Genomic DNA, 27723 nt, shown 5'->3' on the forward strand with positions numbered 1-27723 from the left:
CACAGCCAGAACCCAAGGGCACCCACAATGGGACATCCCAAAACACAACAAGAACCCAAGGGCACCCACAATGGGACATCCCAAAACACAACCAGAACCCAAGGGCACCCACAATGGGACATCCCAAAACACAACCAGAACCCAAGGGCACCCACAATGGGACATCCCAAAACACAACCAGAACCCAATGGCACCCAGAACGGGACATCCCAAAACACAACTGACTCCAAGGGATACTCAACACAGAGCACCCCAAACCACAACTAGAACCTACAGTCACCCACAACAGGATACCCAAAAGACAACCAGAAGCCGGGGATATCCACAGCAAGACACCCAAAACCACACCTGGAACCCAAGGGCACCCACACTGGGATGTGCAAAACACAACTGGAACCCATGGGCACCCACAGTGGAAAACTCAAAACACGACGTGAAGGAAAACAGCAGCGCAGGTAAGAATTAAACCACAGCTCTATCTGCCGCAGGGGATGCGAGGCTGGGCTGCGCCGACGCGGGCGGCCGCGCTTCGGCCCTTCAGCCGTTTCTAAAAGCAGCATCCCAGCACCGAGGCGCACCCCGCAGCATTCCTGCCTCTCATTCCTGCAGCTATAAAAGGAAATGGCCAATTCCAGCCTTTCTCCCTCGGACCATCGCCGATCTCGGGGTGGTTTCCTGCGGGCGGGCGGCTCGGCCCCGCGGCGCTGGCCCTCGTCACCAAATGGCAGCGGGGCCGGCTGCCAAGCGGCCCTAATGGGGAACAGCTGGAGCGGGACTGCGCTCCTCCCGCCCCGCAGACACTGGGGCTCTGTTTGGGAGCCGACTGCAGCAGATCGCCATTGGGATCCGCTCGATGCGTTCCGGCCCTGAGCGGAACCGCTGGGTCTGAAGCAAAAAGGATGCTTTGCAATAGGGCTTCGGTTTTTTTTTTTTCCCCTCCCCTCCCTTTTTATTTCTTGTCCACTTTTCTTTTTTTTTGTTTTCCCTTCTCTGTTTTCCTTTCCTTTTTTTTTTTTTTTTTTTTTCTTTCCCTCCATTTTCCTCCTTTTTTTTCCATTTCCTCCATTTCTGGGGGTACAGACTGGGGAAAACCCAACTGTCCAACTTTAAGACTCGCATTCCACACCGCAGAAACTCTACAGCAACTTCCATCCCCATCACTGTAAATACACACACGGGGACATACGCTAGCAATACATGCATGCAAAGGCATGTACAGGAACATACGTGGCTCTGGGCAGCCTGGTCTGCTGGTTGGCGACCCTGCATATAGCAGGGGGGTTGAAACGAGATGATCATTGTGGTCCTTTTCAACCCAGGCCATTCTGTGATATGCACATATAACAACCCCAATAATTGCATTAACACTTCGCTCCAACTCCATTGACTTCTGCAGAGTTGAGGAAGTCGGGACAGCAGTCACATAAAGCCCCAATGCACTTTCCCAGCCCTGCACACTCCCTGCAGTGCATCCCGTGAATGCAGCAGCAGAAAGAACACAAGGGGGGTATTGAGAGCTGCAGGAAAAGAAAAAAAAAAAAAAAAAAAAAAAAAAAGCGAAAGGAAAAAAAAAAAAAAGTGCGTCCAAACAGGAGCTGAGTGATGAAACAGAAATTGCCACATTTCAAAGAAATTCGGATAACCCAGCTGGCCAGACCTTGAGAAAATAACAGTTCGCCTAAGGTAGCGATGGGCTCCTTGTTGCAGAGAGCAAAGCGAGCCACGTTGTCCAAAAGAAGCCTGGAAAATCCAGACTCTACGTGACCTGACTTACTTATTGCACAGGAAACTGCATGGAAGGAGGAAGGGGGGGAGGAATAAAAAAAAAAAAAAAAAAAAAGCCACCAATCATTCATGCTCCCGTAGTTACACCGCGCAATAGTTGGCTGTGCTGGAAGCCAAGTGGAATGAGCCATCAGCAGTTTGAAAATGTGAGAGATGGCGGGGCGGGTGGGGAGATCAACAGGGGTTAGGTATGGATATATGGCTTTGGCTGCATTAGGGCAGATAAGGGGGAATGCAAGAAGGGGGAAAGTAAATAAAAAGGAGGGGGGAAAAGGAAGGAAAAGGACAACAAGGAGAAAAAAAACTGAAAAAGGGAATAGAAAAGGGGGAAATAAAAGGGGTTGCAGCAAACTCACCGGGGTTGTTGGCCTCCCCTTCGAGGACGTGCAGCTCGGTGCAGTCCGCCAGCGAGTGCTCCAGGCAGAGCTGCAGGAAGCGCGCCTGGGTCCGGCTCACGCGTTTGAGCAGCGAGAGCAGCGCAACAGTCTGCTCGCACTCGTTCCAGCCCTTGAACCAGCCGGCCAGAACGCCGACCTGGTCTCGAAACATCATGGTGCTGAGGGCCGGGGTGCGAGGGGAGGGCTGCTCTCCTCCTCCCCCCCAACCCCCGGTGATAGAGTCGGGTGACGGTGAGGATTTCCTCTGCGATGCGAGGCTGGGTTGGTGGGTGGGCGTAGGGTGCAGCTTCGGGTTCGCTCGGTTTTCTTCGGGGGTGGTGATGGCGATGCGGAGTAAATGGGGGTGGGAGGAGTGGGAGGGGAGGTGGGGAAAAAAAAAAATAAGAAAAATTTAAAAAGATGAAGGAGGGAAAAAAAAAAATAAGGTAAAATAATAAGGAAAAGCCCAGCGGTCTGCGTGCACCGAGCCGGCCCTGCGCTGCGAGTGTGGGCAAGGCACGTAACGAGCGGGATCGGGCCGGGGGGGGGGTCACACCTGGAAGAGAGAAATGGGGAGGGGTCAGAGGGGGGCAGGAGGAGGAGGAGGAGGAGAGGAGAGGAGAGGAGGAAGGCACGCAGCAGTCGGGCACTGCAGCCCGCTGCCTTTCTCCTCCTCCTCCAGATCTGGGCTCACCCCACCGCTTTTGGGGGGGGGGGGGGGGGGGGGACAGGGGGACCCCCCTCCCAGCGCGCAGACAGCCCGCAGAAAATATCCCTGGGGGAAAGGAGGAAGGGATGGATCTCTTCCAACACCCTTCTAGGAGGGGGCAACGCAGCAATTTCCGCCCCCCCACAAAATAAAAGTTCCCCCCCCGCCCGCTGCCCGGCACTCACCTCATTCACACCGGCCTCGGGGTGCTGGAAGAGGAGGGAGGGGGGGGAGAGAGGCGTGGGGGGGGGCGCGCCCCGTCGGGGGCTGGGGGGGGGGGGGGGAATAAGGGGGAGAGAAGGGGGGGGCGCGGGGCGCGAGCGGCGGCGGCGGCGGCTCCGCGGCGCGAGACTGAGCCCGGCGGCGCGCCGAGCCCCCGCTCCCCACATTGCGCTCATTTGCATAGCGGTGACGTCATCGGGAGGGCGGGGCGCGGGAAACGAAGTGGGGGGGGGGGGGGGGGAGGGGGGGGGGACGCGCGCCCTCCTCTCGTTCCCCGCGTGCCCCAACCCCGTGCAGCAGCTCCGCGCGAATCCGCGCTGCTAATTCAGCGCTCCGGTCCCCTCGCGCCAAAAAAAGCGCCGCAGTCACACCTCCCCCCCGCCCTCCCCGCTCCCCATCCGCAAAGCTTCCCCCCCAACCCCCCAGCCGTCATCCCGCCCTCAAAGCTGCGGGCTTCCCGCTGGGGGAAGCCGCCATCTAGTGGAGACAGCGGGGATGGCAGGGGCGGTTGGATCATTTAATTATATTTCAGATACGCATCATATGCATATATGCGTATTGGGCCAGCCGTTGGTGAGGGTACCGCTGTGTGGGATGCGGGGGCTCAGTGGGGGTTGTTGGTGCTTTGGGCTGTGATGAGTCCTGTGGGTTGGAGTTGTTGGGTGTTGTGAAGAGGTGCGAGTTTGGGGAGGAAAGGAAGAGGAGAAAAGGAGGAGATAAAAGAATGGAAAAGGAGGGGAACGAAAGTAAAGAGGAGGATGAGAAAAGGAAGCAAAAGAAGGGAAGGTAAAGAAAAAAGGAAAGGAAAACAAAATGAAAATAGATGAGAAGGAAGAAAAGGAAAGAAGAAAGAAAAATAAAAGGAAAAAGAAAGGAAAAAAAAAGGAAGAAAGCCTTCTGTAGAAGGCTGCGTATCCATCAGCACACAAAGGCCCAGATTTCCTATCTCGTTAGAAGCAAACCTGAATAAAAGCATCACAGCAGGAAGGATGGAAGAATTAAATGCAGCATCTCTTGCTTGTTCCTAAACAAAGTCTGGAGCTGCCCACCAAGACGTGACTGCATTTTCATTACCTTGCACCGTGCCGTGGGCCGAGAGCTGCGCCATTCCCAGCAGTTGGAAACCTGCTTCCAACCCGAGATGTGCCAGCAGCACAGATAGAAAGGCAGTTTTTGTACTTAATTAGCAATTAAGTGTGTCTGGTGCTGACAGAACAATGGGGATTTTAGGTTTTAGATGAAGCCAGGCTGCTGGGGAGGAAAATCTTCCTCCTATGAAGAAAGGTTGAGGGAAGTGGGCTTGTTTAGCTTGGAGAAGAGAAGGCTCCAGGGAAACCTCATGGTGGCCTTCCAGTGCTTGAAAAGTGTATAAACAGGAGGGAGAACGGCTGTTTGTGAGGGTGGATGGTGAGAGGACAAGGGGAATGGTTTTAAAGTGAGACAGGGGAGGTTTAGGTTGGATATGAGGAGGAAGTTTTTCAGCCAGAGGGTGGTGAGGCACTGGCACAGGTTGCCCAAGGAGGCTGTGGATGCCCCATCCCTGCAGGCATTCAAGGCCAGGCTGGATGTGGCTCTGGGCAGCCTGGGCTGCTGGTTGGCGACCTGCACTACCTGATTAAAATAAGAGATCAGGATGATGTTCCGGTGTAGATGGCTGTGGTTACAAATCTGCCAAGTGAAATTACAAAGCCTGCCCACGAGGTGCTGTGGGATGAGCATCTAACATGTTGCTGCAAGCAGATCCATTGGTTGGGTCCTGGGAACAGCTTGCTCGTTGCTTACAGGTTGCTAAAAACGAAAGATAAAAATGAGCCCATCAAAACATGTCAGAATATCTGGAGACCTTTATATCACATTATTTTCAGGCCAGGAGAAAAGCAAACAGTTTGCCACAGGTAGAGCATCAAATGCTGCTGGACTTGCTGGAGACTTCTTAGTATTTGTTAAGAAGTTGGGCTGAAAGAGAAGATCGTAGCAGGCAGATTTATTTACACATTTTCACATGTCTGGGAAGATATTAAAGACTGAAAAGCTGGAAAAGCTATAGCTGTTCATGTTCTCATAAACATAGCCCACCAGCTCTTGGTGGATCTCTTTCTTCAGTCTTACAGCAAGGTCACAGAATGGCCTGGGTTGCACAGGAGCACAGCGCTCATCCAGTTCCAACCCCTGCTGTGTGCAGGTCGCCAACCAGCAGCCCAGGCTGCCCAGAGCCACATCCAGCCTGGCCTTGAATGCCTGCAGGGATGGGGCATCCACAGCCTCCTTGGGCAACCTGTGCCAGTGCCTCACCACCCTCTGGTTGAAAAGAGATATAAGGGTAAGTTACAGGCTGGATTCAGGCTGGACTTGGAGCAGGTCATCCTGCAGAGGAAGGTTTGCCAGGGTCTAGAGTTGGCCACCTAGGAAGAAGGCAGCTTTCAAAGGAGCAGCAGCAGCTGAGTTGTCGATCTTGTCTTCACGTATGGCAGTGCCTGGGGGAAGGCAGTGCTTTCCAAGCTGTCACGTGCCATAAATCACTGGCCTGTTTGGTCTTTGATCAATGAAACGTGCTGTCATAGAAAGAGGTCTGCTAACCTTGGCAGCCAGAGCAGCCACATGAGAAAGGCATTGCCTGCTCCCTCGGGGCTCCCTGCTTGCCGGAATCCTCCTCAGCCTGCCAGCATCAGCCCACCCCAGGCTTCCTGCAAGCTGCTGCATTCTGAACTTGCAGTCTTGGCTCTTTCCCTGCAGGGGAAAATGGTGAAATCAAGGACCCTCGGGAAGACCAAAACGCCATAGCTAGAGCAGGGTGCCTGCACTGTGACTGACCAGCTAAGAAGCAGCACAACATCTGTATCTCACAGCCAGTTCTGGCAGCAGGAGACTGATGCACGATGAGCCTGGTGGGTCCCAGGAACCCTCTGGGGTCTCGCAGGTGGACTCAATAACACCTGTGAACTCAGAAGGAAAAAAGAAGAGGACCAACTGCAAAGATAATTCACAAGTTAGCAATCCCTCCTCTAACTTGTTAAAGTAGCCTTGCTCACAAGGAGCTGATAGACATCAAAATAAGGATCATTATGAGAAATATAAGTGATGCATTAGATTTCTCACCAGTCCCCTGACTTCAGCTGCTATTGAGAAGTCTGCCAAGGAACACTAGATTTGAAGTGGTAATTCAGTGGGAGAGTAAAGAATATTAGGACAGCCCTAAACCTTCATTTACAGAGACAAAACCCTGGAGGAAACATCTGAAACCTAGAGAGCTTTCTAGGCACGAACTTGCTCCTGATACAAGGACACCACAGACTGAAGCTATGAAGCAAAGGTAATAATTTGTGTAGATAATTTACTGCAGAGTAATTCTGGAATTCGTCTGACCCTCAGAAGAGCATCCAGTCACCCTGCTGGTGTTTTCTAAAAAAAATGGGAATGCAGTGAGTGTGGCAATGATGATGGCAGAAGTCACAGGAATGGCATTTCTATGGTGGAGGAGTGCATTTGCAGGGAGGGTGAACTAAACCAAGTGGAGAGGATTAACTCCTATTTATATTCTGCAACAAAAATCATTACAAATTAATAATGCCCCAACACTGTTCAAAAGAATCAACTCTTGCAGCTAGATGCCTGCATGTGCTCCTGATGTCACCACATCCATAAACCTAACCTATAATGAGTAGAAAAGGAACTCAATGTTTTGTTATATTTATCACAACAGAATGACAGAGGTTTTTTTCTCCTCTCAGTAGAGCATGTTTTTGTGGATCACAGGGTGGTTTTATTTCTGCATTACAGCCTTGAATCCCTGTTTTAAGACAATCAAGAGAGGCACAAGGCAGCCTTAAGGCTGCTCCTGTTACTTCTCTCCTCATTCATTTTTTGAGATGGCTTCTTAGAAGAAGGGCAAACGTAATAAGCCAGCTACTGTACTTGCCATAACTCTCAGTTGGGTCTTTGATTTGGGCCAGCAAGGAAGCTCGTTACATCTGATAAAGCAACTAAGCATCTCTGGAAAATGCTGTTAAAAATAGAACGTGAAGCAAATGAAAAGCTAGGAGACCTAATGGTAAATACATGGCCTGGAAGTTCAGCACAGCTACATCCTGTTTGCCATTATTATTCAATATGGCATCGATCTGTTGAAGGATAAGACAGACCAGGCAATTCTCTGTGGAGTTTACTTGAATACCATTCCAGTCTGAGATTAAAAAAGCCCAGAAGCTTGCATCATACTGGGAAACTTCCATAAATTGGTGCTGCTGGTAGTTTTACAGTAGTAAAAAAAACCCCACCAAACTCACATCTTTCTTTGATCACCCCCAAAGCCAAACCAAGTCCCTGCTAAAGCACAAAGCCACAAAGCAGTGCCCAGCTCCAGGTTAGAAGTAGTGCAGCACTAAGCTATGCCTCTGGACTAATGATCTGCATGGCCTCTATACCAAATGCAGGTAGGGTAAACTGTTCGTGTGACACCGTGCACACAAGGAAGTCTGAAAAGCAATTATTTCTACCATCATCACCTCTCCTTCCATGCACAACATTCAGCAACGCAGACAGAGAGGCTAAACTCAGCAACCACCTCCCTCCATCAGGTCTGCAGCAACCAAGCTAGCAAAACTCAGGATAACAGACACAGGGAAAGTGATCTTCGTTTTCAAAACTGCTTTCACCCCTCTGCTTCTTGCATGTTCACATACTCACTAGCAGCAAGACGTGTGTCCAAATGGTTGAGACTGCCTACAGTGAAAGAGAAGACAAGGAATGTTTGTCTATCAAATCCTCATGCCTTCGCAGCTCAGACTGAGCGCTGAAGACACCAGATGGTATTTAGAGTCTTCATAAGCTCTCAATACAGGCAGCTCTGGTTCTTTTGAAGTTGCATCACTCTGTTGTTTCTCCACATCTGCACTGTGTTCTCACCTGTGGGATAGCCTTGCTACCAGCAGCACTCCAGCCAGCAATTGCTCCTTCTGTTATTGCACTCTCTGCATTCCTCTTAGTGTTCTCAGCCTCTTAAATTGCCTCACATACACCATTCATTGCCGTGATGATTTCCAAACAGAACCATTTGTCTTTGGAAGTTCTCTGTTAGCACTTTTCAGTCCTTCCTCAAATATATATGCATTTAACTCCTGTTAGATACACAGTGCAAACAGCAGGCTGATTTGGCCAGCCATTTATTCCAGGGTTCTCTGGTAAGGAAGGTCACTGTAGGTAGAGCAGACAGTCTTACACAAAGCCTATGAATATTTGGAAGTCTGTGGCCATGTGCATCAATTCCCAGCCTCTGTCTATCTTCACAAGCAAGCACAACTCTTTTCATGACTACTGAAGTCTTTTACTCAAAAATAAATGCCAGGAATTTAGATGAATCGAGGCAAAACTAACAGAAAAGAAAATAAGTGACAGAAAGATAAAGATGGAATACCTCGAGCAGAAGCTGCCTTCCCTGTTTTGGAGGTGTGTGACACCGAAATCAGCACTAGGGCAGCGTTGATACAGGAGCCATAGGAGAGTGCAGCTGAAATGCTTGGAGCACAGCTTTTTCTCCCTGGGACTGAGCATGTGTCCTGAAAATGGATATGGGGCAAAGGGACAGAGGAACACGATGCAAGACAGAGCAGGCACTCCCTGTTTTTACAGGTTCCAGCAAGTGTCTGCATTTGTGTCTTCTATCAGCAGATTTGAAACCCAGCCTGTCTTTGGCTCTCAAGCACAACAACTTCTCATCAGCCATTTTTACTGCTTTTGACAACGCTACTAAGAGAAAAAAAAAGATAGTTTTCAACAATTCTTTAGCTTCTTTCTTTATTAGAGTAAGCAAATGGCCTGGGACTACTGATAAAAGGAAAAGTAATGGTCAACTGTTCATCCAATCTGACAACGCAAGTAAACAGAATTGGAAATTCCCCAAGCAGGCAGCTGGTATAAGAATAGCACAGCAGAACTGCTCAAGTAACTCCATGGAGTAATTAACTAACATTTGTATGGAGAACAAGTTCTTGCAGCCATTGCCAGAAGATTGAAAATCTGTTGCAAGATGACATAGTAGTAGCAGCTCAGGCTTGAAAGTGTCAGCAAGGTTTAGTTCAAGGCAACAAATAGCAACAGAACCCTTTGCACTCCTTCCACTGGGCTTTGGCTCAGGCCCTTCACATGCACATCATTTCAAAATAGCCCCAAACAGTGTCCTGAACAACTTCTCCTTCCAGCTCCTGTCACACTACAGCCTTTGTCTACAGAATAAATATGCATGGGTTTGACTACAAAGAATGTAGCCTTTCCTTCATTTGTCACGCTCTGTAAAGTGCCAGGTTTCTAAATTATAAGGAATTAAGATGACATAAAGCTCTAATATTTTAAATATAATAAATATAGAATAAGCTGTGTCATTCACAGCTTATTCACTTCAACTTCACTTGCAAGTTTTGTTTGCAAGTAGATAAAGCTAAATTTAGTAATCAAAATAGCCTGCAGTAGTACTCCATGAAAAATTAGTAAGAAGCTATAAAAATAATCCCATCCTTCAAGTAGGTCCTACGCACTTCTTCTGTCCACATTGCAGAGAAATGTAATGTTCCTGCGAGCATATGGAGCGAAGACACATAAGGAAGCTGAAAATTGCCTAGCAGTGAAAAGCAAAACTGTACAAGTTAATGCTAGATATCCTCCCATAAACAGTCTGTTCTCTACATTTAACCTTGGTGCATACAACCCAATCCTTTTATTTTTGTCTCCATTAAAAAACTCTTCCAGGATGAACATCTTGCGAGATCTGGGTTGATTCATCTTCATCTTGCTCCTTTTTACTGCAGAGTGGGAAAGACTCTTGAACAAACTGCCTACACATGGGACACTGCTGAAAATACTTAATGCAGCCATCGCACAAGCACGTGTGCCTGCAGGGCAGGAGCACCCAGTTCACTGTGCCATTCTGGCACACAACGCAGTCTTTACTGTTTTCTTCATGCAATTCTGGTTCGTCTTCAGCCAGTCCGGCTTTTTCCAGCAAGCTTCTGTCTGTGCTTCTCTCATCTGGAGAGGTACCACACGAAGGTGGTGTAGGACTATTTGCAGACATGAAGAGCTGCTAAAATACACATACACACAAGCATTTAGCACAAGTCAGCAATCTACCCCCAATACCTGGACACACACCTTCCATGTAAATTCCCACCACGACAGATTTGTTCGGTCCCACTGGGTCAAATGGGACCAGACTCATTCCTTGCACGAGTCAGGACAGTTTCCTGGCCTTCAATGATACATATCAATTCTATGCTTCTGAAATACAAAACACTGGCAAAATAGTAAAGATAAGCTGTCAAATCTTACCTTAATCAAATCAGTGTGCATGCGTGAACTTTAACTGAACCGCACTGGTTGTGAGCAGCTCAGCTTTCTGTTTCTGGCTTATCATTATCTGAGCCTAGAGGGATGCTTCTACCCACTCCCACCCAACATATATCCCAGCACACCTTCAGAATTACCTCCCTTTACCCACTCTGCTCTTTCTCACGTTGAAATCCTTTATTCCTTTCTAGGGTGTTTTATGGAAAGAACAAATTCTTCTGGGCATGACCTGTTAATAAAGCTGGTGAACTACCACGCAGACAAAGGTGCCCACAGGGAACACACTGCTCAACTGTATTACAAAGTGCAGCTGCACAGTTGTTTCCGTTTAGTTTAAGCTGTATTTTTTACAACAGTAACAGAAAAATAAACCTCAAATGGGGTCAACTTGGAAGTTTACCTGGATCAACTGTGTCAGTAAAAGATGGCCAAGACAAACATCTTGTGGGAAAAATTTCTTTCCAGATGAATGCTAAGTGAGTCAATTGAATTCATTTGGCACCATTTCTAGCTAGTTGATATTATACATTACTGTTATTATCATGATAATAGAATTACATCATCAACAGACATGGGACACAAACAGTCCCAAACACACATAGATAAGGGAAACTGAAAAGGAATGAAGAGAACATAGGTTCATCTGATAGCAGCCTGCACTAATCTTTGTACACACTGTGGTAAAAAGAAATTAAGAAGTCTTCTAAGGCTCTTCCAGTTGTACAGCAAAAGAGGAGAAAGTGCTGCTTTGAGAGACTAGCAAGGAAATAATTGTTTTGTAGAGAAGCAACATTCAGTAGCTAGTTAATTTATTACTAGTGCCTTAACAGGTGGACAGGAGCTAGGCATCTGAGACTAGAAACACCTTCTTTAGTAAATCCTGGATATTTTCAGGTATTCCTGCACAGTAACTTTGGCTGGAACTTCTCAACTAATAAAATAATTGTAACTATTACTGCAAGGAACTTGGTAAAAAGTCATGCACTAACTTAAGCTCCTGAAAGCCCACACAAACTAAGCTTAGCACAAGTGTCAGTACGTGGCTTACCTTCAGATCATGGTACTGGCCTTGAGCTAGAAGCAGGTACTGATATAATATTCTGCAGGAAAGTCTGTAGCTCTCGTCAGGAACATGAATGACAGCCACCATTGAAATCTACCAAATGAAAAAGTATGTTTAATATCTTTCCTTTCTATGATATGGTTCATATAAAATGGTGTGTCATGGAAAGGCTTGGGTTTGGAAGGAACCTCAAGCTTTAAAGATCACATATACTGTTGTAACTTCTGACCTGCTCATTTCCTTAGACAATCAGGTCTTCATCAATACTGACTTCAAGCACAGAGGAAAACAGAATGCAGGCCAAGGTAAAAATGGGAAGTGGCACAAGAAAGCTCTTGGTGGAGTCTCAGCTTCCTGCCCTGGTCATCCACTGCACCCTCCTGTAACCAGCTTAGAGCAGAGAGTCGCCCTGCCTGCTCTCAGCTGCTGGAATTGGGCCCTGTACCAAAAAGGCACCCAAGCTCATGCCCTGCTCCTGAAGCTCAGTGCTTAAGTGCTTATGCAACTGAGGTAGGGCCTACATACTCATGCAAGTGCCTCAGCCTCACACTTCAAAATCCACTACGTGGCTAATTACATACAGAGCTTAAATACACACATACCTGTGCACGTGTATTTATACTAACTGCATTTACTATCCTTTCTGCAATAAGGGTTTTTTTCTCTAATCACAATGCCTCAAGAAAATTCACAAAGCTTCGTGCTGGCTTAGTTTTGGAACCTGAAAGTCATCAATTCTCCATGAGAATTCAGCCCTCGTGCTTTGATGAGGTTCTACAAGCTAGCAGTGTGTCTGTATTACACCATCACACCCCAAATGCTGTTTCAGTGGCAATGCATGTCATCAGCTCACTGCTCGTTCAGACAGAGGCAACTTTCTGAATCATGAGTAGGAGCCATTCCAGATGGAAACATCTCAGCTCTTTAAGGTGTTGTTTCCTCTGTTGTGCTGCCCTATAGGACAGAAATCTATTCAGTGATGCTAGGACCTGGCATTAACTTTGTGCTGTTTGATCATAAATCTTCCTTTCGAGTGCTTTCTGTCTTTTTAGTTGTACACCATGACCAAGTTACTTCTCAATCTTCTGTTTAATACACTGAGTCTTCTACACCTTCAGTTCTGCTGTTCTTCAAATAATTTCTGTAACCTTTTTCTGTTGTCACATGAATCTGGTGTGGAAAACTAAAGGAAAATTCCAGCACAAAACCACACAGGCATGATCTGGCCACAGATGCATTCAGGATGAAAGTTAGCCCATGTTCTTAGCTTTCAAGTCAGCCATCAGCACAAATATCTCTGCTAGATCTAAAAAAGAAGGTCTTTCTTTGCCAACAGCAATCTGAAACACCGTATCTATCAGCAACAGGAGCTCCAGCACAGAGACATATCCCTAAAATATATTCCTGTATTACTTACAATATCATATATTTCCCTGTCTTCTTCATCAGCTAATGTCAGCAGTGCTATCAGAGGATAGCAAAGTCGAGGCACTGGGCCAAAATCGACAACTTGAGCATCTTCTGGTAGCTGACAATATTTTTCTTCCCTGTCATTTTTTTTGATGCTTTCTTTGTGTCAAGGAAAACAATCAGTGTCACAGTGATAGCAGACACGTGACGTTTGCATAAAGAATATTTGTCATCATATTTATTCCTAGTCACATCGTACCAAGAGCTGCCTCATGTTCACAGCTCTCCCTGTGCCAGCAAATTAGCAGATTCTGTCAAACCAATTGAAAGAAAGGATACAAGTATTGCTGTCGATAGAGATATTCGTCGTACAGAGCATCCTCTAAGGCCTGAGGAGTATTTATTCTGAAGCAGTAGACGTGTTTTTGCAACGCCTCGTGGAGTTTTTGAACACTGCAGCCCCAGTAGCAGGTAAGAACACAATCTTCCAGACAGTCAGGTGTCAGTGTCACACCCTCTTTTAGAAAGAAGATAAGGACTTCGTTAATTCCATTGATTCACCCATGGGCAGGAATTCTAAGAACTGCTAAGTTTTAAAAGGAAACAGGCAGAAAGCAACCACAGCATCCCAGATCTTCACCGTTTTAATCTAATCTTTAAAAATCCAAACGAGGTTTGGTGCTTCTGGAAGACAACGATGAGAGGGCAGTGGGTGTGGGGAGATACAAACGCTGCCTGAGCCAAGAGAAGCAGCATGTGCACTACAAAGGGTAAATGTTAACTTCTGCTAACATTTTACAAGCACACCGGAAGGCCCAGGAGTATAATCTCTAGACCAAAGTCCATTCCCTCTTTAGACAATGACAGTAATTGAATCACTGACCTACAACACCCACCGTGGCCTCCAAGGATAAGGCCCTCTTGGTCATGCAGAGGAATGCTAAAAAGATGATGTGTGCTGCATTCCCTTCTTAAAAACCAAGCATCCAACACAGCAACCTCTACAATGCTAACAGCACAAACAGGAACACAACTCTTGAGAAGTCCCACCAAATTCAAGTGCTCAAACCTGCTGGAAAATTCATGCGACTTGATGACTAACTGCAGGGATTTGTTCTGAGTGTGCTTCTTTGTTGTTTGGTTTGTTGTGTTCCTGTTCTCTTTTTCAGTTTTTTAAAGAAATGAAGACAAGGAATGTTCTGCTGCAGCCTTTTCTCATCCATGGTTTTGCATCTGTTTGGGTGGAAAACGCTCAGCCTTGTTTCCTACTCCCAACCATGCAGAAGTACATGAATTTTACTTCCTGCGTGGGTGATCTCAAGGATTGCAGGGACTACTGGATCCACACAGATACTTCAGTGTCCACTGAATCATTCATACATATTTTCGTTATAATGTAGTGCAGTTCCAAACATCAGTGCAGAAGAAATTTGATTGTGAATCAGATAGTGCATAATCTATACTAAATTCTAATCAAAGTTTACAAAAAACACTGACAGTAATTGGTAATCTGCAAGTTTTTCTAATTACTTAAATACCTGCTATAGCAGGAAGTGGTTCATTAGTAAGAATTCAACTGTTCTTAAATATCCAAATATTCTGCTTTAAACACAGAATCATAGATTCCTAGAATGGCCTGGCTTGAAAAGGACCACAATGATCATCTGGTTTCAACCCCCTGCTATTGCAGGGTCACCAACCAGCAGACCAGGCTGCCCAGAGCCTGTTTTTAGCCTATTTATGAATGGTGACAAAATGATTATTCCTTCTGTAATGATGGAAGTGTATTTCAGAGGAAGTACTGATAAGTGGTGAGAGCAAGAAAGAGAAAGTATTACATTTAGGAACACTAACAAAAATTAAGCCCATTAGAAATCTACTGACTTTTTACTGAAGCTGTGTCAGGATGAGAGATTTCTAAACCAAAAGGATTCTTCACTTGTCTCATCTGCTTCTTCAGTACTCTGGTGCTGGATTCTGCTTCTTCTGAGTTTCTGAGAATAACAGGAACACCCAAACCGAACCTGAGAGACACAAATAAGAGCAATGAGCACATTATGCACCGCTGTTGGCATGTTTGAGTTTCTGTTCAGCTCCAAATAACTTGCAGCACAACAAATGGATCCAGTGTGGCTCTGCACAATATCTGTTAGGATGCATATAAGAGAGCATATAAACAGGAGGGGGAACGGCTGTTTGTGAGGGTGGATGGTGATAGGACAAGGGGGAATGGCTTTAAACTGAGACAGGGGAGGTTTAGGTTGGGTATTAGGAGGAAGTTTTTCAGCCAGAGGGTGGTGAGGCACTGGCACAGGTTGCCCAAGGAGGCTGTGGATGCCCCATCCCTGCAGGCATTCAAGGCCAGGCTGGATGTGGCTCTGGGCAGCCTGGGCTGCTGGTTGGCGACCTGCACACAGCAGGGGTTGGAGCTGGATGAGCGCTGTGCTCCTCTGCAACCCAGGCCATGCTGTGATTCTGTGCATAAATAACACAGCCTGCCAATTCAGCTCCAGCTCTTCATGGCAGAACATAGGGGTCTTCAGTGTTTAAAAACAAACAAACAAACAGAGGGAGAATACTTTGACAATATTTCCGGAGAGAAATTAGCGAGGATGGTCAATGCCCCCTAGTGGTAAACGGTTAACCAAAGCTTTCTTTCATTGACATTCTGCACATCCAACCACAGGACAAAAAAGCCATTGCTTACTGAGATGGAGCAGATTTAAGGGACGGGGTGCTGTGCAGGAAGACCTGCGAGTGAATCATCCAGCCCTGTGGTAAGCATAGCTGTAACTGCAGCCAGTGAGATGGCTGTAGAGATCAAGATCCTCATTTTGCATTTTATCCTTGATCACAACAAAATGCCACGTCTAAATCAGAGGTCTTACAACCTCTGCATTGAGCCAGAAACCAAATGTGAAACAGCCAAGACTGAATCACAGGTGCAACTCCAAGACCTCTGCAAAGGTGAAACTAGCACGCAAGCCCAAGCTGTAGCTTGACTCTAAAGGGACAACTTCTGAACCTTTGCTTCCTGTACGTAAGCATCCCATAAACGAAAATAAAAATCAAAGAAAATGACAAGAAATATTTCAGGGTGGTTTCTGACATCATCTTAAAAACCCTGAGGTTTTCACATTGCCCAGGGCTCTTAGGGAACTGCCACAGAAGATCAGGATCTACAAAACAAGCTCCATAGAACACTTCCTTTGTCTTTTGGCTAAAAACAATTCAGTGTTAAGGTGACAGCAATAACTGTCAGTAAGCAAAGGATAATTAGAGAAGCCACCCTAGACACACAGTCAGAAAAGTGCTTCAGAGACCAATGGGATTTTTGTACTTGCATTAATCCAGCATTGCCTCATTCCTGAGGTGACAGGGAGAGGCTGTGGGGGTCCTTTGCTAATCTAGTTGAGAACACAGTTATTAATTAGCTCAGGCTGCACTGTCACCATTTAGTGCTGCTGCTGCCATCGCTGTCTGTTCAATGGCCTCAAATGTTATTTGTTACTCCATCTTTGATAAATTCCTTTGGTCTGCCAGACTGATGGAAGCACTGACATTTCTTTGCTGATATAACATAGGGTGCTCAGCCACGCTTAGTTTGTGCATGTGGAACATCAGATCTCTTATCCAGTGCAACTAAACACAGCCATGCCTACTTTGCAGGGGCTGTAATGAATTATGCCAGCTTCACATCTTACTCTTAAAGAACCCAGGTGCAGCAGCTGCTCCACTTATTCAGCATCTAAGACTCAGTGGAGTTAATCTCTCCAGCCACACATAAAGATGCCTCCTGTTTTATACCATCTGGCCGATTCCAAAGTAAGAACCCTGTTCATTGGCAACTTCCAAATCCTCTGGTTGAAAGCAACAGGATAATCACCATGAAAAAAAAAAAAGAAAGAAAGAAAAAAAAGGCTCCAGTATGGTTTTAGCAGCAGTTGAAGGCAAAAGGCCTTCTCTGCTCAACAGTAAGATACAGCGCTTCTGTCAATTTTAAGGCAGCATTCAGCACACAAGGGATGAAAAAAGCCTTTATGATTTAACTTTCCACCAGCCCAGGTTGACAGCTGGTATATGGGACAATTAATTTCTTTAGAACCACCCTAGTTTACAAAAGGCAGGTAATTCCAATGGTTCAAGCTGATTTCTTCAGTGGGCCGTGCGGACGTGGAAGAGATGCTGAGCTCACAGCTTCCCCTGCTACAGAAGAGATGCTGAGCTCACAGCTTCCCCTGCTACAAGCATTCATCTCCAGTCAGGAGGCAACTCACAGGGCCATATGCAGCCAGCCTAAACTCCACTTTTGTCTCTGTGCCCATCTAATGAGCTGGCTCTTCCAGCAAGCTTCCTGTTCTGTAACCTATTCTCTAAGTAGGGCCACTGCCTGTAAAAAGATGATGCTCTTCAAATCAAGGCATGGTTTTGCTAATTCAAACATCAGCATTCCTAGGCAGTTGGTGTTTTTCAGGCTAGCTGCCACCATCACGTGTATGTTTATGAAACAGCTGATGATTGATGGATCCTGAATGATTGATTGATCCTGGAGAAAAGAAGGCTGCGGGGTGACCTCAGTGCAGCCTGCAGTACCTGAAGGGAGCCTGCAGACAGGAGGGGAATCAACTCTTGGAAAGGGGAGATGACAGCAGGACAAGGGGAAATGGTTTGAAGTTGAGAGAGGGGAGATTGAGGCTGGATGTCAGGGGGAAGTTGTGTGCTGTGAGAGTGGTGAGGTGCTGGAACAGCTGCCCAGAGAGGCTGTGATGCCCCGTCCATCCCTGGAGGTGTTCAAGGCCAGGTTGGATGGGGCCCTGGGCAGCCTGGGCTGCTGTGAAATGGGGAGGTTGGTGGCCCTGCATGGCACAGGGGGGTTGGAGCTTCGTGATCCTTGAGGTCCCTTCCAACCTGGGCCATTCTGTGATTCAGTGATGCTGAACATGATGGGGTGAACAAAGTGTCATTATGGCAATCCATCAGATAGCATGCATTCAGATGATACCATATGAACTTATAGCATCCTGTGTAGCAGATTGCTTTCATGAGTTAGGAGGTTCAAAAAGTACTTTGGCAGAGCTGTAGCTGCAGACACACTGAATTTGCTCAGAGGTTCTTGGATTCTTCAGTGCTGGACATGCTTTTATTAAGGCTGAATATCTTTAGAAAGAGATTTTCACCTTCGCCAGATGCAAACCAATCTACAAAAGTTATACATGGAAGTTAAGTTCACCTATGTTCAGTTAATAGATGAATTCAACATAGATTGAGTTTAACATTTAGAGAAGCCAGGTCTATCATTGAGATGTGATAAAGGTGCACAGTGATAAAATAACCCCTATCTATAGAATACAAGGTTTTCAGAAGATGTAGTCCATCAGAAATACACTTCCCTGCTCTCTCAATTATCTATGCAAAAGCATGTCACAAGAAATAAGACCTGGGGAAAATAATAACTAAAATAACGACTAATTTGGTAAAGAAACACTGGGTTTTGCATTTATATACAAGAGATTTATTCAAAACATGATTTAGTGTCTCGATTGACAGACGAAGTGAAAAAGGGGAGTGCAGTGAATGGTGAGATAGCACTGCCAGTGTGCAGTGGGACAGAGGGAATTGTGAAGAAAGATTTCTACCACCTCTCCTGAAGTAAGGAACGATGTGGAGCTTCATCCAGCAGGACCAACCTTGCCTTCACTTCCACCCACCCAGCACTAGGGGAGGCAACGCAAAACAAGAATAAAATCTTTCCACAGAACATATCTGAAAGATCAAAAGGTAAATTAATTCAGACTGAAAGCAATTGATGGTATATCTTTGAGGCAGTAGCAGCTAATGAAGTGATGTAAACAAGAGCAAGACATTGCACTAAAGGAAAAGTCTGCCACAGCATTTATAATCTGCCAAAAGAACAAAGAGCTACAGCTAAAACATCTGCGTTTTAATGAGACAAAGAAAGCAATACACTGAAGCACAGCACTTCAGATATTAATACTGAGCCAAGAGGATGAAATGCAGTTTCCTCCAGAAACCACACAAATGTCATGCATTCACATTCTGATTGCCAATTGATGCTCTCAGCTTGGCATGCATCCGTATTTATTTAAGTGCTTTCTTTTGAGAGTGGTGAGGTGCTGGAACAGCTGCCCAGAGAGGCTGTGATGCCCCGTCCATCCCTGGAGGTGTTCAAGGCCAGGTTGGATGGGGCCCTGGGCAGCCTGGGCTGCTGTGAAATGGGGAGGTTGGTGGCCCTGCCTGTGGCTGGAAGTTGGAGCTTCATGATCCTTGAGGTCCCTTCCAACCCAGGCCATTCTGTGATTCTGTGAAATGATGAAGCTGACACACTGGTTCAAGTCTGGTGATTGAGGATTCACCATATGAGAGCATCACCTGCTGGTCATATCAGAAGCTGGACAAAAGACAACGTGTGCAGCTGCTAAAGCATGGGGGCTGCCCATACAACTGTCTGATACTGTCCAAGTTTGCTAAGAACTCAAGGCTCTACCAGCTCTAGAAATTCAACCCCCTGCTTGTTCATAAGATGGAAGTGCTGCTCCGCAGTGCCCCGGCTCAGCAGCAGGTCTGCCAGCAGCGCTCACACGCAAGGAGCAGGCTGGGGATGGCTGGCTCACTCTCCACATCTGCCTCTGCAGCCCGTGCAGACAAACTCATGGAGCCTTAAGCTTCAAGACCTTGGGATTAAACTGCAGAAAGGAGAACCAGCTGCAGCGTTGACACAGGGAATACAGACAAAAATAGGAAAATAGAAAAAATAGACAAAGAGAGGAGAAGGGGGAATGGCTTTAAACTGAGACAGGGGAGGTTTAGGTTGGATATGAGGAGGAAGTTTTTCAGCCAGAGGGTGGTGAGGCACTGGCACAGGTTGCCCAAGGAGGCTGTGGATGCCCCATCCCTGCAGGCATTCAAGGCCAGGCTGGATGTGGCTCTGGGCAGCCTGGGCTGCTGGTTGGTGACCTGCACACAGCAGGGGTTGGAACTGGATGAGCACTGTGCTCCTGTGCAACCCAGGCCATTCTATGGCTCTATGATTCTAATACACATGGCAGACTGCTGCCTGGCAACAGGTGCACCACTGCACTGTGGTGGAGGTACTGTTAGAGGTACATGGAAAGCCCCTTCTAAACTGCAGAGAAACAACAGGTGTTTTTTTTACATACCCAATAAGTTCAGTCTTAATCTGTAGAAGCGTGCACATTTTTACTGCTAAGTTTAGCAGTGTTAGATTCCGCCTTGATAGCTGTAACTGGGCTGACTTCCTTCAGCTAACTCTTCATCATCCTGTGATTCTTTCCCCCACACAAAGCAGCCGCTCACCCACTCCAGCAGGTTCCAGCCCCCCTCATCCCGAAACCCATGACATCCAACACAGCCTCACTTCTCCCACAACCCCAGCCCTCACCCCACAGCTCCATTCCCACATCGCAGCAGCCGCCCCCCGCCGGAGTACCTCAGCCCAGGCCCACCGCCCTACACCGGCCTCACAGGCAGCACCGGCCCCCCGCCGCACTCACCAGCCCAGCACAAGGCCGCTGGTGACGAGGAAACAAACGAACACCACCGTGATGTAGAAAAGCGGCGAGTACTCATAGAGTGTGACGAGAAACACAGTGGCCATAAGGCCGACCGGCAGCCAGCCGAGCCCAGCCGCCCGCCCCACCGCACAGGCTACCGGCCAGCTGCTGCGCAGAGCGCATGCGCAGAAACCGGACGCGTGCGCAGCAGCGGAGCGAAGCCGCTGCCCTCACCTTAGCGCCCTCTCCTGAGGGAACGCCTCGTTGCCATGACACCGCGCGGAGGGCGGGGCCTCGGCGTCATGGCAACGGGGCGCGGCGCGAGGATGGAGGGGGTCACGTGGCCTCACGGCAACGCGCCTTTGCCCTTTCCCTTTCCTTCTCTCTCCCTGCGGGCCTTGAACCTCCCCGCTTCCCGTAGGCGGCTGCCGGTTCCCGCCCAGACGCGGCGACGATGCTGATTGGCTGAAAGAGAGGAGCGGGGAGGGAGGGAGGAAGGCGGGGTCCTTTTGGCGCAGGCGCAGTGGAGAGGGCGGCTCAGTGAGGAGGCGGCGGGGCGGCGGCGCGGACGGTTGTGGTGTTGGCGCGCGCGCGCTCAAGATGGTGAGAGGAGCTCGCGCTGCCTGAGGGGGGATGGGCGGGACGGAACGGAACTCTGTGGGGGAGCGGGGTTTGTGTATGCACACCTTTTTCCTGCGGGTTTGGGCTCAGCCCCGGTCGGGAGTGAGGGAAACGCTCCCTTCTGAGAAGAGCTCTGAGGAGAGCGGGGCTCGTGGCGGCTATGGGAGCCGTGGGGAAGCTTAGATCTGAGGAGGAATAAGCACAGGGGAAGGCGGTGCGCGCGCAGCGCTTGCAGCTGGAGGAGCCCCGTGACAGCAGAGCCTGCGATTTATTTTTTTTTAGTTATTTTTATTTATTTTTTTTTACGAAGTTTAAAAATGCAGCCGTTGAGGCAGGAAGATCTTAGGAATTGTCGGGCAACGGGCGAGCTGGAGCTGGTGGCCGTGTGAGGTGTGCTGGGGGGAGGCTCAGGAAGCGGTGCGAAGATTGCGTGTGTCAGGGCAGCAACCTGCGGGTGACACCGCTGCTTCCTTCCCCATCGTCAGCGTGGTGACTCATAGGGCAGCTGGGTGCTGCTTCGGAAAGCTCAGGCTTCACAAATGTTGCTCCCGTTTTTTTAAATGCTTTGGTTTTTTTTCCGCTCGTGCTGCTGTGTGTTAGTTCCATGGAGTTGGCTTGTCAAGTCTTGAGGGAACGCCTCTTTCCTTTTAAGGGCTGTATTGTGGGAAAAGAAATCCTTGATAGCAGTGGAGGAGAATAGTCTTGCTTCAAGGATACAATGTAACGTGTTTATAGTTAAATGTTGGCTTTGAGGAGGGATGGAAGGACAGGAAGGTGTGTTGTTCTTAAAACCTGCTTTCACAGAATGGCCCGGGTTGGAAGGGACCTCAAGGATCACGAAGCTCCAACCTCCACCACAGGCAGGGTCACCAACCTCCACATTTCACAGCAGCCCAGGCTGCCCGGGGCCCCATCCAAGCTGGCCTTGAACACCTCCAGGGATGGACGGGGCATCACAGCCTCTCTGGGCAGCCGTTCCAGCACCTCACCACTCTCATAGCACAGAACTTCCCTCTGACATCCAACCTCAATCTCCCCTCCTTCAGCTTCAAACCATTTCCCCTTGTCCTGCAGTTATCTACCCTTTCGAAGAGTTTATAGGCTCCCTTATTTCCTAGTTTATGTGTTTGCTTTGAAACTTCTGACAGATGACTTCAGTTCCACTTCCTAAGAGTTTAATGGCACATATCCCTGATGTGGGGGTATTTCTCATATTAAAGAGCTTTCTCTCAGCTGTCTTCTACCTCTGCAATTCCCTCCATAGAGTGAATCTCTGGTGGTTTGTGATGTTGCTGAAGACCTGGTGGAGAAGCTGCGAAAATTCCGGTTCCGTAAAGAAACCAACAATGCTGCCATTATAAGTAAGTTTAAAACATGATTGGCGAAGATCCTACAGTCCTGTGGGATCCTTTCTTTCTCCCCATGTAGTTTTGTTCCTGTAACAGGTAGGTGTGAGCCAAGATTCAGCGTCTGGCATGAACTGGAGTATCTCCTGTTCTGCGTCTCTACTGCTAACAGTAGAGAAATACAGTTTTAATGACATGAGGCCTGACTTCATCTGCTCTTGGTAGAGCTTTTTGTGGCTAGTTGTGGCTCAGAGTTCATGGTTGGTTTTAAAATGATAGCAAAAACAATTTGTGGCATGGTCACTTCAAGTTTGTAAATTGTATAGCTTTTAAGCGTGATATTTTTGACCCTGGTCTCTGAAATCTGCAAAATACACATTGCTGTGAACAGCCTTTGTATAACTTCTGACTTGAGGGATTTTGTGAAACCACGGGGCAGGGTCTGAAGAAATAAAGGAGGGGTGAGAAATGTACTTGTAAGGTGCTGTTAAAAAGCTTTATGCTTATGTTGTGTAAATCAGTTGAAAGCTGATCTGTGTTTTATTTTGATTTGTAGTGAAAATCGACAAGGATAAGCAGTTGGTGGTACTGGATGAGGAGCATGAGGTTTGTTAAATGCATTGTAAATAAGAGTATCTTCAGCCCGCAATGTATTGTTGTCTCTAAGGTACTGCCTTAGTTTCAAATTGTTATCAAACTCTTAATCTAATTTGGCTCATGAGCTGGTTTGAATGCATGGACACTGCATGTAAAGCACGGTGCTATTCATAGTGGGACTGTGCAGAAGTGAGGAACTGTGAGGCAACAAATGAATTGCACGAAATATAAGTTAATTCAAAGCTGTGATGGTGCAACTCTGTATGTAAGAGCATCTTTGGCACCTGCTGGCTTCTCAAAGACTTCTCTGCAGCATTTCCATGGATCTGCATATGGATCTCTGAACTCATCTGCTGTCAGTTAGAAGCTAGGCTTGCTAGTCCTTTGCAGCTCCTAAATTTGATAGATGGCATAGTAAGCCACCTTGTAGTATTTCTTAATGGTACATGAGGCAAAATTAAATCCTTCCAAGGGATTTGAGTGTTACTTGTAGCTCTTACACCCTAGAATGTAGCAGCTGACGTAGTGTTTGAGTGGCGTGGGGGCTCTTGGCTTGTTCAAGGAGCAATTTCTCAGGGAGCACCTTTTATGTAGCTGGTTTTTAACAGTTACTTATTTGGATGTGCTTGTTTACTTCTGTTTAGTGCTGGAGTTACAAAAGCACTGTAGCTGCCAGCTTATCCAACTAGAGCCAGAATGTTTTCCAAAGTCATTATGCCTAAACTAGGGATGATTATTCACATTAATGTTTAGTCGCAGAAATCTATTAGCAGACAAGCTTTCTAAAGCTGTTCTAGTGATCTGTGTTAGAGATGGTTATCAGTTAAACTGAAGACTGCATCTAACTTGCAGGTGTTTTACCACCCCACTGTTGTGCTTTAGCCTTCACAGTATACCTTCAAGTGCAAGTTCATTTGTTCAAATACTGCTTGTGTTTAATGTTACCAGGGTATTTCCCCAGATGAGCTGAAAGATGAGCTGCCTGAGAGACAACCTCGATATCCTTTTGCGCTGCTGGCATTTGTCTTAGTCACTCCTGGAAGCTGTTCAAATGTTTAAAGTTGAACTTCACCTTTTTAGGCTAATGCTTGCCTGTGATGAGACTTCAGTAACACTTGATTTGTGAGGCATCTTGGGGATCAGTTCTCGTGATGCACCGAATGATTGTCCCAGTTCTTAAAACAGTGACTGATGCAGTTAGGCCTTTCCCAAGGCTTTATTTCCTTCTAAGCTACGCTCTGTAACATTTAGGGAAGTGCTGTTAACGAAACAAGTATAGTGCACCAGTTTTGCATGTTGCTACTTGCAAATACAGAACGCTGCCCATGTAACTTAGGATCTGTTTTGGTGCTTTCCTAGCATGTGCTCCTTGTTGTTTTGCTGCAGGTACTGCTGCTGGGAGCACTTTAGGCTTGTAGGCTTGTAGGGATGTAGGGGAGAATCCCTGTACTGAAAGAGGGGAGGGGGAAAAAAAAGCAAAGTGAGTTGGCAGAGGGAAGTGAACTTTTTCTAACTAAACAAAACAAGAGGGGTATTTAAGCTACAGCTGATGAAATATCTGTTTTCAGTATCCTTCAGAGCTGGCTTGCAACGTTCCAGGTGCCATTCTGAAACTACTTCCATGACTGTCGTGCAGTAGGAGGCTATAAAGCAGGAGTTCAAACTCCTGAGAGCACCTGGAGCAATGAAGTGCTCGGTCTGTGCTGAAGGGATGTGGCTTTCAGCAGGCCAGCAGCCATGGGTGTGAGAAGTCTTCTTACCAAAGTGGAGGAGGAATCTTTGCAATGAAAGGGGTGTTTTTAGCTGTCTGATCTTGAACAGCTGTAAGGAGGCAACCTTCACCCTCTGGCTGCTGTAGAGGTTGGTAAAAACAGGCAGGCTCAGTTCTGAAAGTCAAATATGGAAGTGAAAGTAAAAGACAGACTGCAAATTTGAGTCATCTTCTAGAACGCGTGACTTCTTTGTGCCTGTATCAAGCTCTGATAATTGATGATTATCCTCACCAAATAATTGGTTTCTCAGTTTCCTTAACCTCAGAAAGAACATTTATTGTGTACAGTTACAAGTATCAGCATGAAGATGGAAGAGTTTCTTATCCGTTGTGCTTTATCTTCTCCAGTCCTGTTGGTGAGTGAACCCTGTGAATGGCAGCTACTGTGTGCTGTAAATTTGGGAATGTTCTGTGCAGTAGAGAAGATAAGTGCTTAATGCTCAAATATTGGTGCAAGGCTGAATTTATGCCTGTGCTGCAATCAGGGCACTGTAAAGCTGTGGCACTGCCTGGAGACCTTTTTTGGAAGAGAGGAATCTCTAGCATATTAACTCTGTCCTCACCACCTGCTCGAGGCAATTGTTAACGCTCCCATCTGCCCAGATCTCCCTACTTGCTAGAGGTTTTCACTGCATTTGGGGTTCACGTTTAAGACACTTAGGTAGTAGAGTGCAAATATGCTTTGTTTTCCATTTCTGAAGGCTGAAGTGAAATATCAGTTTCCTGCATAGGTGTCCAAACAGTGTGTTTTTCTGACTGGGCCCACTGTGATCTCAGTGGCACGCTCTGTAATGTCTTCCTCTGAATGACAGGAGCCTGCAGTGCTCTGCATCTGTTCATGTAGGTTTAGCAATAATGCATTTCCTTGTCAGCCTCTCATCAAATCTTGGGGATTCCTCAAAGCATGACCAGAGTGGCTTCAGGAAATGAATGAGGAGAGGGCTGGAACCACCTCTGTATGTCCTGCTTTTGGGCTGTTAGACAGTGGGCAAGAGGCAATTCCTGTCCTTCTCAGAAGGCCATGTCTGGCTGTGAGAGGATCAGGACTGCATAAAAGGGAAAGGATGGAAGCTAAGAGGATTTTCTTGCAGACCTGTATGTAATGGACAGCAACAATTGCCTCTCAGCAGTGTTGTGATTTGGAAGTGTCACAGCTGTAGCTAAAAAGGAGAGTAGGAAGCTCCATAACTCAGATCTGGGCAGGTAAAAGTGTGAGTGAACAGAAAATATCTGAGGAGGGGAAAAAAAAAGTGTAACCAAAGATCATCCCAAGTTTTTACAGCTTGCTCTGCTTGCTTCACAGCAACCCCCATCATAAACTTACCTGTGCAGGGAAGTGTCTAATATAAAAATCGTGGTACGTTTCAGCTGACTTGGTTTGATCTGAGTTTGATCTTTGCATGTGCTGTAAAGATTGGAGTAGAACAAGGAGAAATTTCTGGAAATCTTCCAGAAAGAGCAGGATGGCAAAGAATGGTGTGTAATGTAACCAGCACACCACTGCAGTGGCAGGAATTACTGCTTTGATGGCTGTTTTACTCTGAATTGCAATTCCAGTTCAGATACTGCAGTATCAGATGTTTCTGAGTAAAAATACAGGTGCGTGTTGAGAGCATTGATTCAACTGTTTTCAAGTGCCAAGTATGAGCAAAGATAATACTGAAGAATATAAACATTATACTGAAGTATGTACAGAACTGGTCACTTTTCTGAATTTAGGAAGTGGCCTAATTCAGCTTTCAATTAAAAACCAAATAATTTTGAGGTGTAGCAGCTGAAATAACCAAGCACCACCTTTGTCTTTTTTTTTTTCTCTCTACACAACTACAGGATGCAAGCCTGAGCAGCAGATGATGTATGCTGGGAGCAAGAATAAGCTTGTACAGACAGCTGAACTCACTAAGGTATAATTAATTAATCGAAGTAACTGCCTCTGCATCAAGTGTGGTTTGCTGTTTAGTGTCTTGCTTGAACCCAGCATGAAAAGGATGTTACAAGACTTTGTAATTACAGTGTGTAGATTCTGTTTTAGGAAGACTGAAGACAGCAGGTTTTTTTGGAGGTAGGGGGGATTTCTTCTCTTTTAGAGGTCAGGAAGAACAACGTTCCAAAAAGTAACTGAAGTACCCTTCAGTAGGATGGAAATCTTCACTTCCACAGTGTATTGAAGTACAGGCTGAAGGTTTGGTATGGTATAGACTGGTTTTGGGGTTTGTATGCTCACAGAACATACCTACATACCTTTCAGGGTATGTGACATTCGTGCCAAGTGCTGAACAATCCTAAATCTCCCTGCATTTGTCCTCTCCAGTACTGAGACCAGAAGAAATCATAAAATGGCCTGGGTTGAAAAGGCCCACAATGATCATCTGGTTTCAGCCCCCCCTGCTATGTGCAGGGTTCCCAACCACCAGACTACCTAGGAATGGATGTGAAAGTCCATGATTATCTTCCTTCTGAAGTTGTTTCCTCCCTCTTGAGATGTGCTTTACTCTGCCCTTCACTGAGCCTCGATTCATTCTAGCTCGTGCTTTTTCTTCCTGCTGTGACTTCTGCATGTGAGCTTAAGTCCTCTTATTTTTCTCACTGGCTTCCATGTTAGCTTGGCTCCTGGTAAGCTAAATGAATGCTCTAGAATTCTATTTAGAATGCTAAATTTTTGTTCCCCTCACCCTATATCTTTTACAAGAGAAAAAAAATAGCATTAGTTGGTAGTTTCACTGCCTGGACACGAGGGGCAGCATTCGGAGTCCAAACCATGTGAGATGGGAAACGAGGGGAAAAAGACAAACAGCCAGAATTGTTTCATGAAGAGGATTAAAATGCTAAAATGGCTCAGGAAAGGACTGGAGCTCATTTTAAAACAGTGGGTTCACTGAGAAGCTTGAATTGTGCATCCTCCAAAAACCTGGTGGCTCTGCTGGTGGCTCTGCTGGTGGCTCTGCTGGTGGCTCT

At 46.8% G+C, this 27723-nt stretch overlaps 3 protein-coding genes across 7 annotated transcripts in view; 1 reads left to right on the plus strand and 2 right to left on the minus strand.

Annotated features, from left to right (window-relative positions):
- Positions 1–5815, minus strand: part of SAMD4A (sterile alpha motif domain containing 4A) — a 67980-nt gene extending 62165 nt beyond the window's left edge. The window contains exons 1-2 of one of the 5 annotated variants that reach the window (XR_006167958.1): positions 5671–5815; positions 2142–2489 (exon numbers count right to left, since the gene is read on the minus strand). Coding sequence is in view for 2 of the 5 variants with exons in the window: in XM_042813368.1 (XP_042669302.1) it covers positions 2142–2489; positions 5671–5704 (382 nt within the window). In the remaining 3 variants the exon portion in view is untranslated. Of the gene's footprint in view, positions 1–2141; positions 2719–3056; positions 3129–5670 lie in introns of those variants that run through there. The other 4 variants (XR_006167957.1, XR_006167956.1, XM_042813368.1 and 1 more) reach the window with 4 other exon arrangements.
- Positions 5816–8856: 3041 nt separating this feature from the next.
- Positions 8857–20598, minus strand: CGRRF1 (cell growth regulator with ring finger domain 1). Its single transcript, XM_042813370.1, has 6 exons — positions 20434–20598; positions 14786–14925; positions 13241–13418; positions 12909–13056; positions 11477–11584; positions 8857–10165 (listed from the first exon to the last, which is right to left on the minus strand). The coding sequence occupies exons 1-6, from the start codon at positions 20535–20537 to the stop codon at positions 9815–9817; spliced, it is 1029 nt and encodes a 342-aa protein (XP_042669304.1). The 5' UTR covers positions 20538–20598; the 3' UTR covers positions 8857–9814.
- A 393-nt stretch (positions 20599–20991) lies between these two features.
- The window catches only part of GMFB (glia maturation factor beta), an 11460-nt gene continuing 4728 nt past the window's right edge, over positions 20992–27723 (plus strand). The window contains exons 1-6 of the mRNA XM_042814191.1: positions 20992–21036; positions 22319–22415; positions 22957–23006; positions 23946–23995; positions 25042–25124; positions 26599–26672. Of these exons, the coding sequence (XP_042670125.1) occupies positions 21034–21036; positions 22319–22415; positions 22957–23006; positions 23946–23995; positions 25042–25124; positions 26599–26672 (357 nt within the window). The 5' untranslated portion in view covers positions 20992–21033. The remainder of the gene's footprint in view (positions 21037–22318; positions 22416–22956; positions 23007–23945; positions 23996–25041; positions 25125–26598; positions 26673–27723) is intronic.

Source organism: Centrocercus urophasianus, unplaced genomic scaffold, assembly GCF_019232065.1.
Source record: "Centrocercus urophasianus isolate 14NV4802_14NV808 unplaced genomic scaffold, USGS_Curo_1.0 seq_14, whole genome shotgun sequence".
NCBI lineage: Eukaryota > Metazoa > Chordata > Aves > Galliformes > Phasianidae > Centrocercus > Centrocercus urophasianus.

Coding starts and splice junctions, on each gene's coding strand:
- CGRRF1 (XM_042813370.1), bottom strand. CDS start 20,537: ATGGCCACTGTGTTTCTCGTCACACTCTATGAGTACTCGCCGCTTTTC. Junction 14,926..20,433: donor AGCGGCCTTGTGCTGGGCTG/GTGAGTGCGGCG, acceptor TGTGTCTCTCAG/GTTCGGTTTGGGTGTTCCTG. Junction 11,585..12,908: donor ACAGGGAAATATATGATATT/GTAAGTAATACA, acceptor TTCATTTGGTAG/ATTTCAATGGTGGCTGTCAT.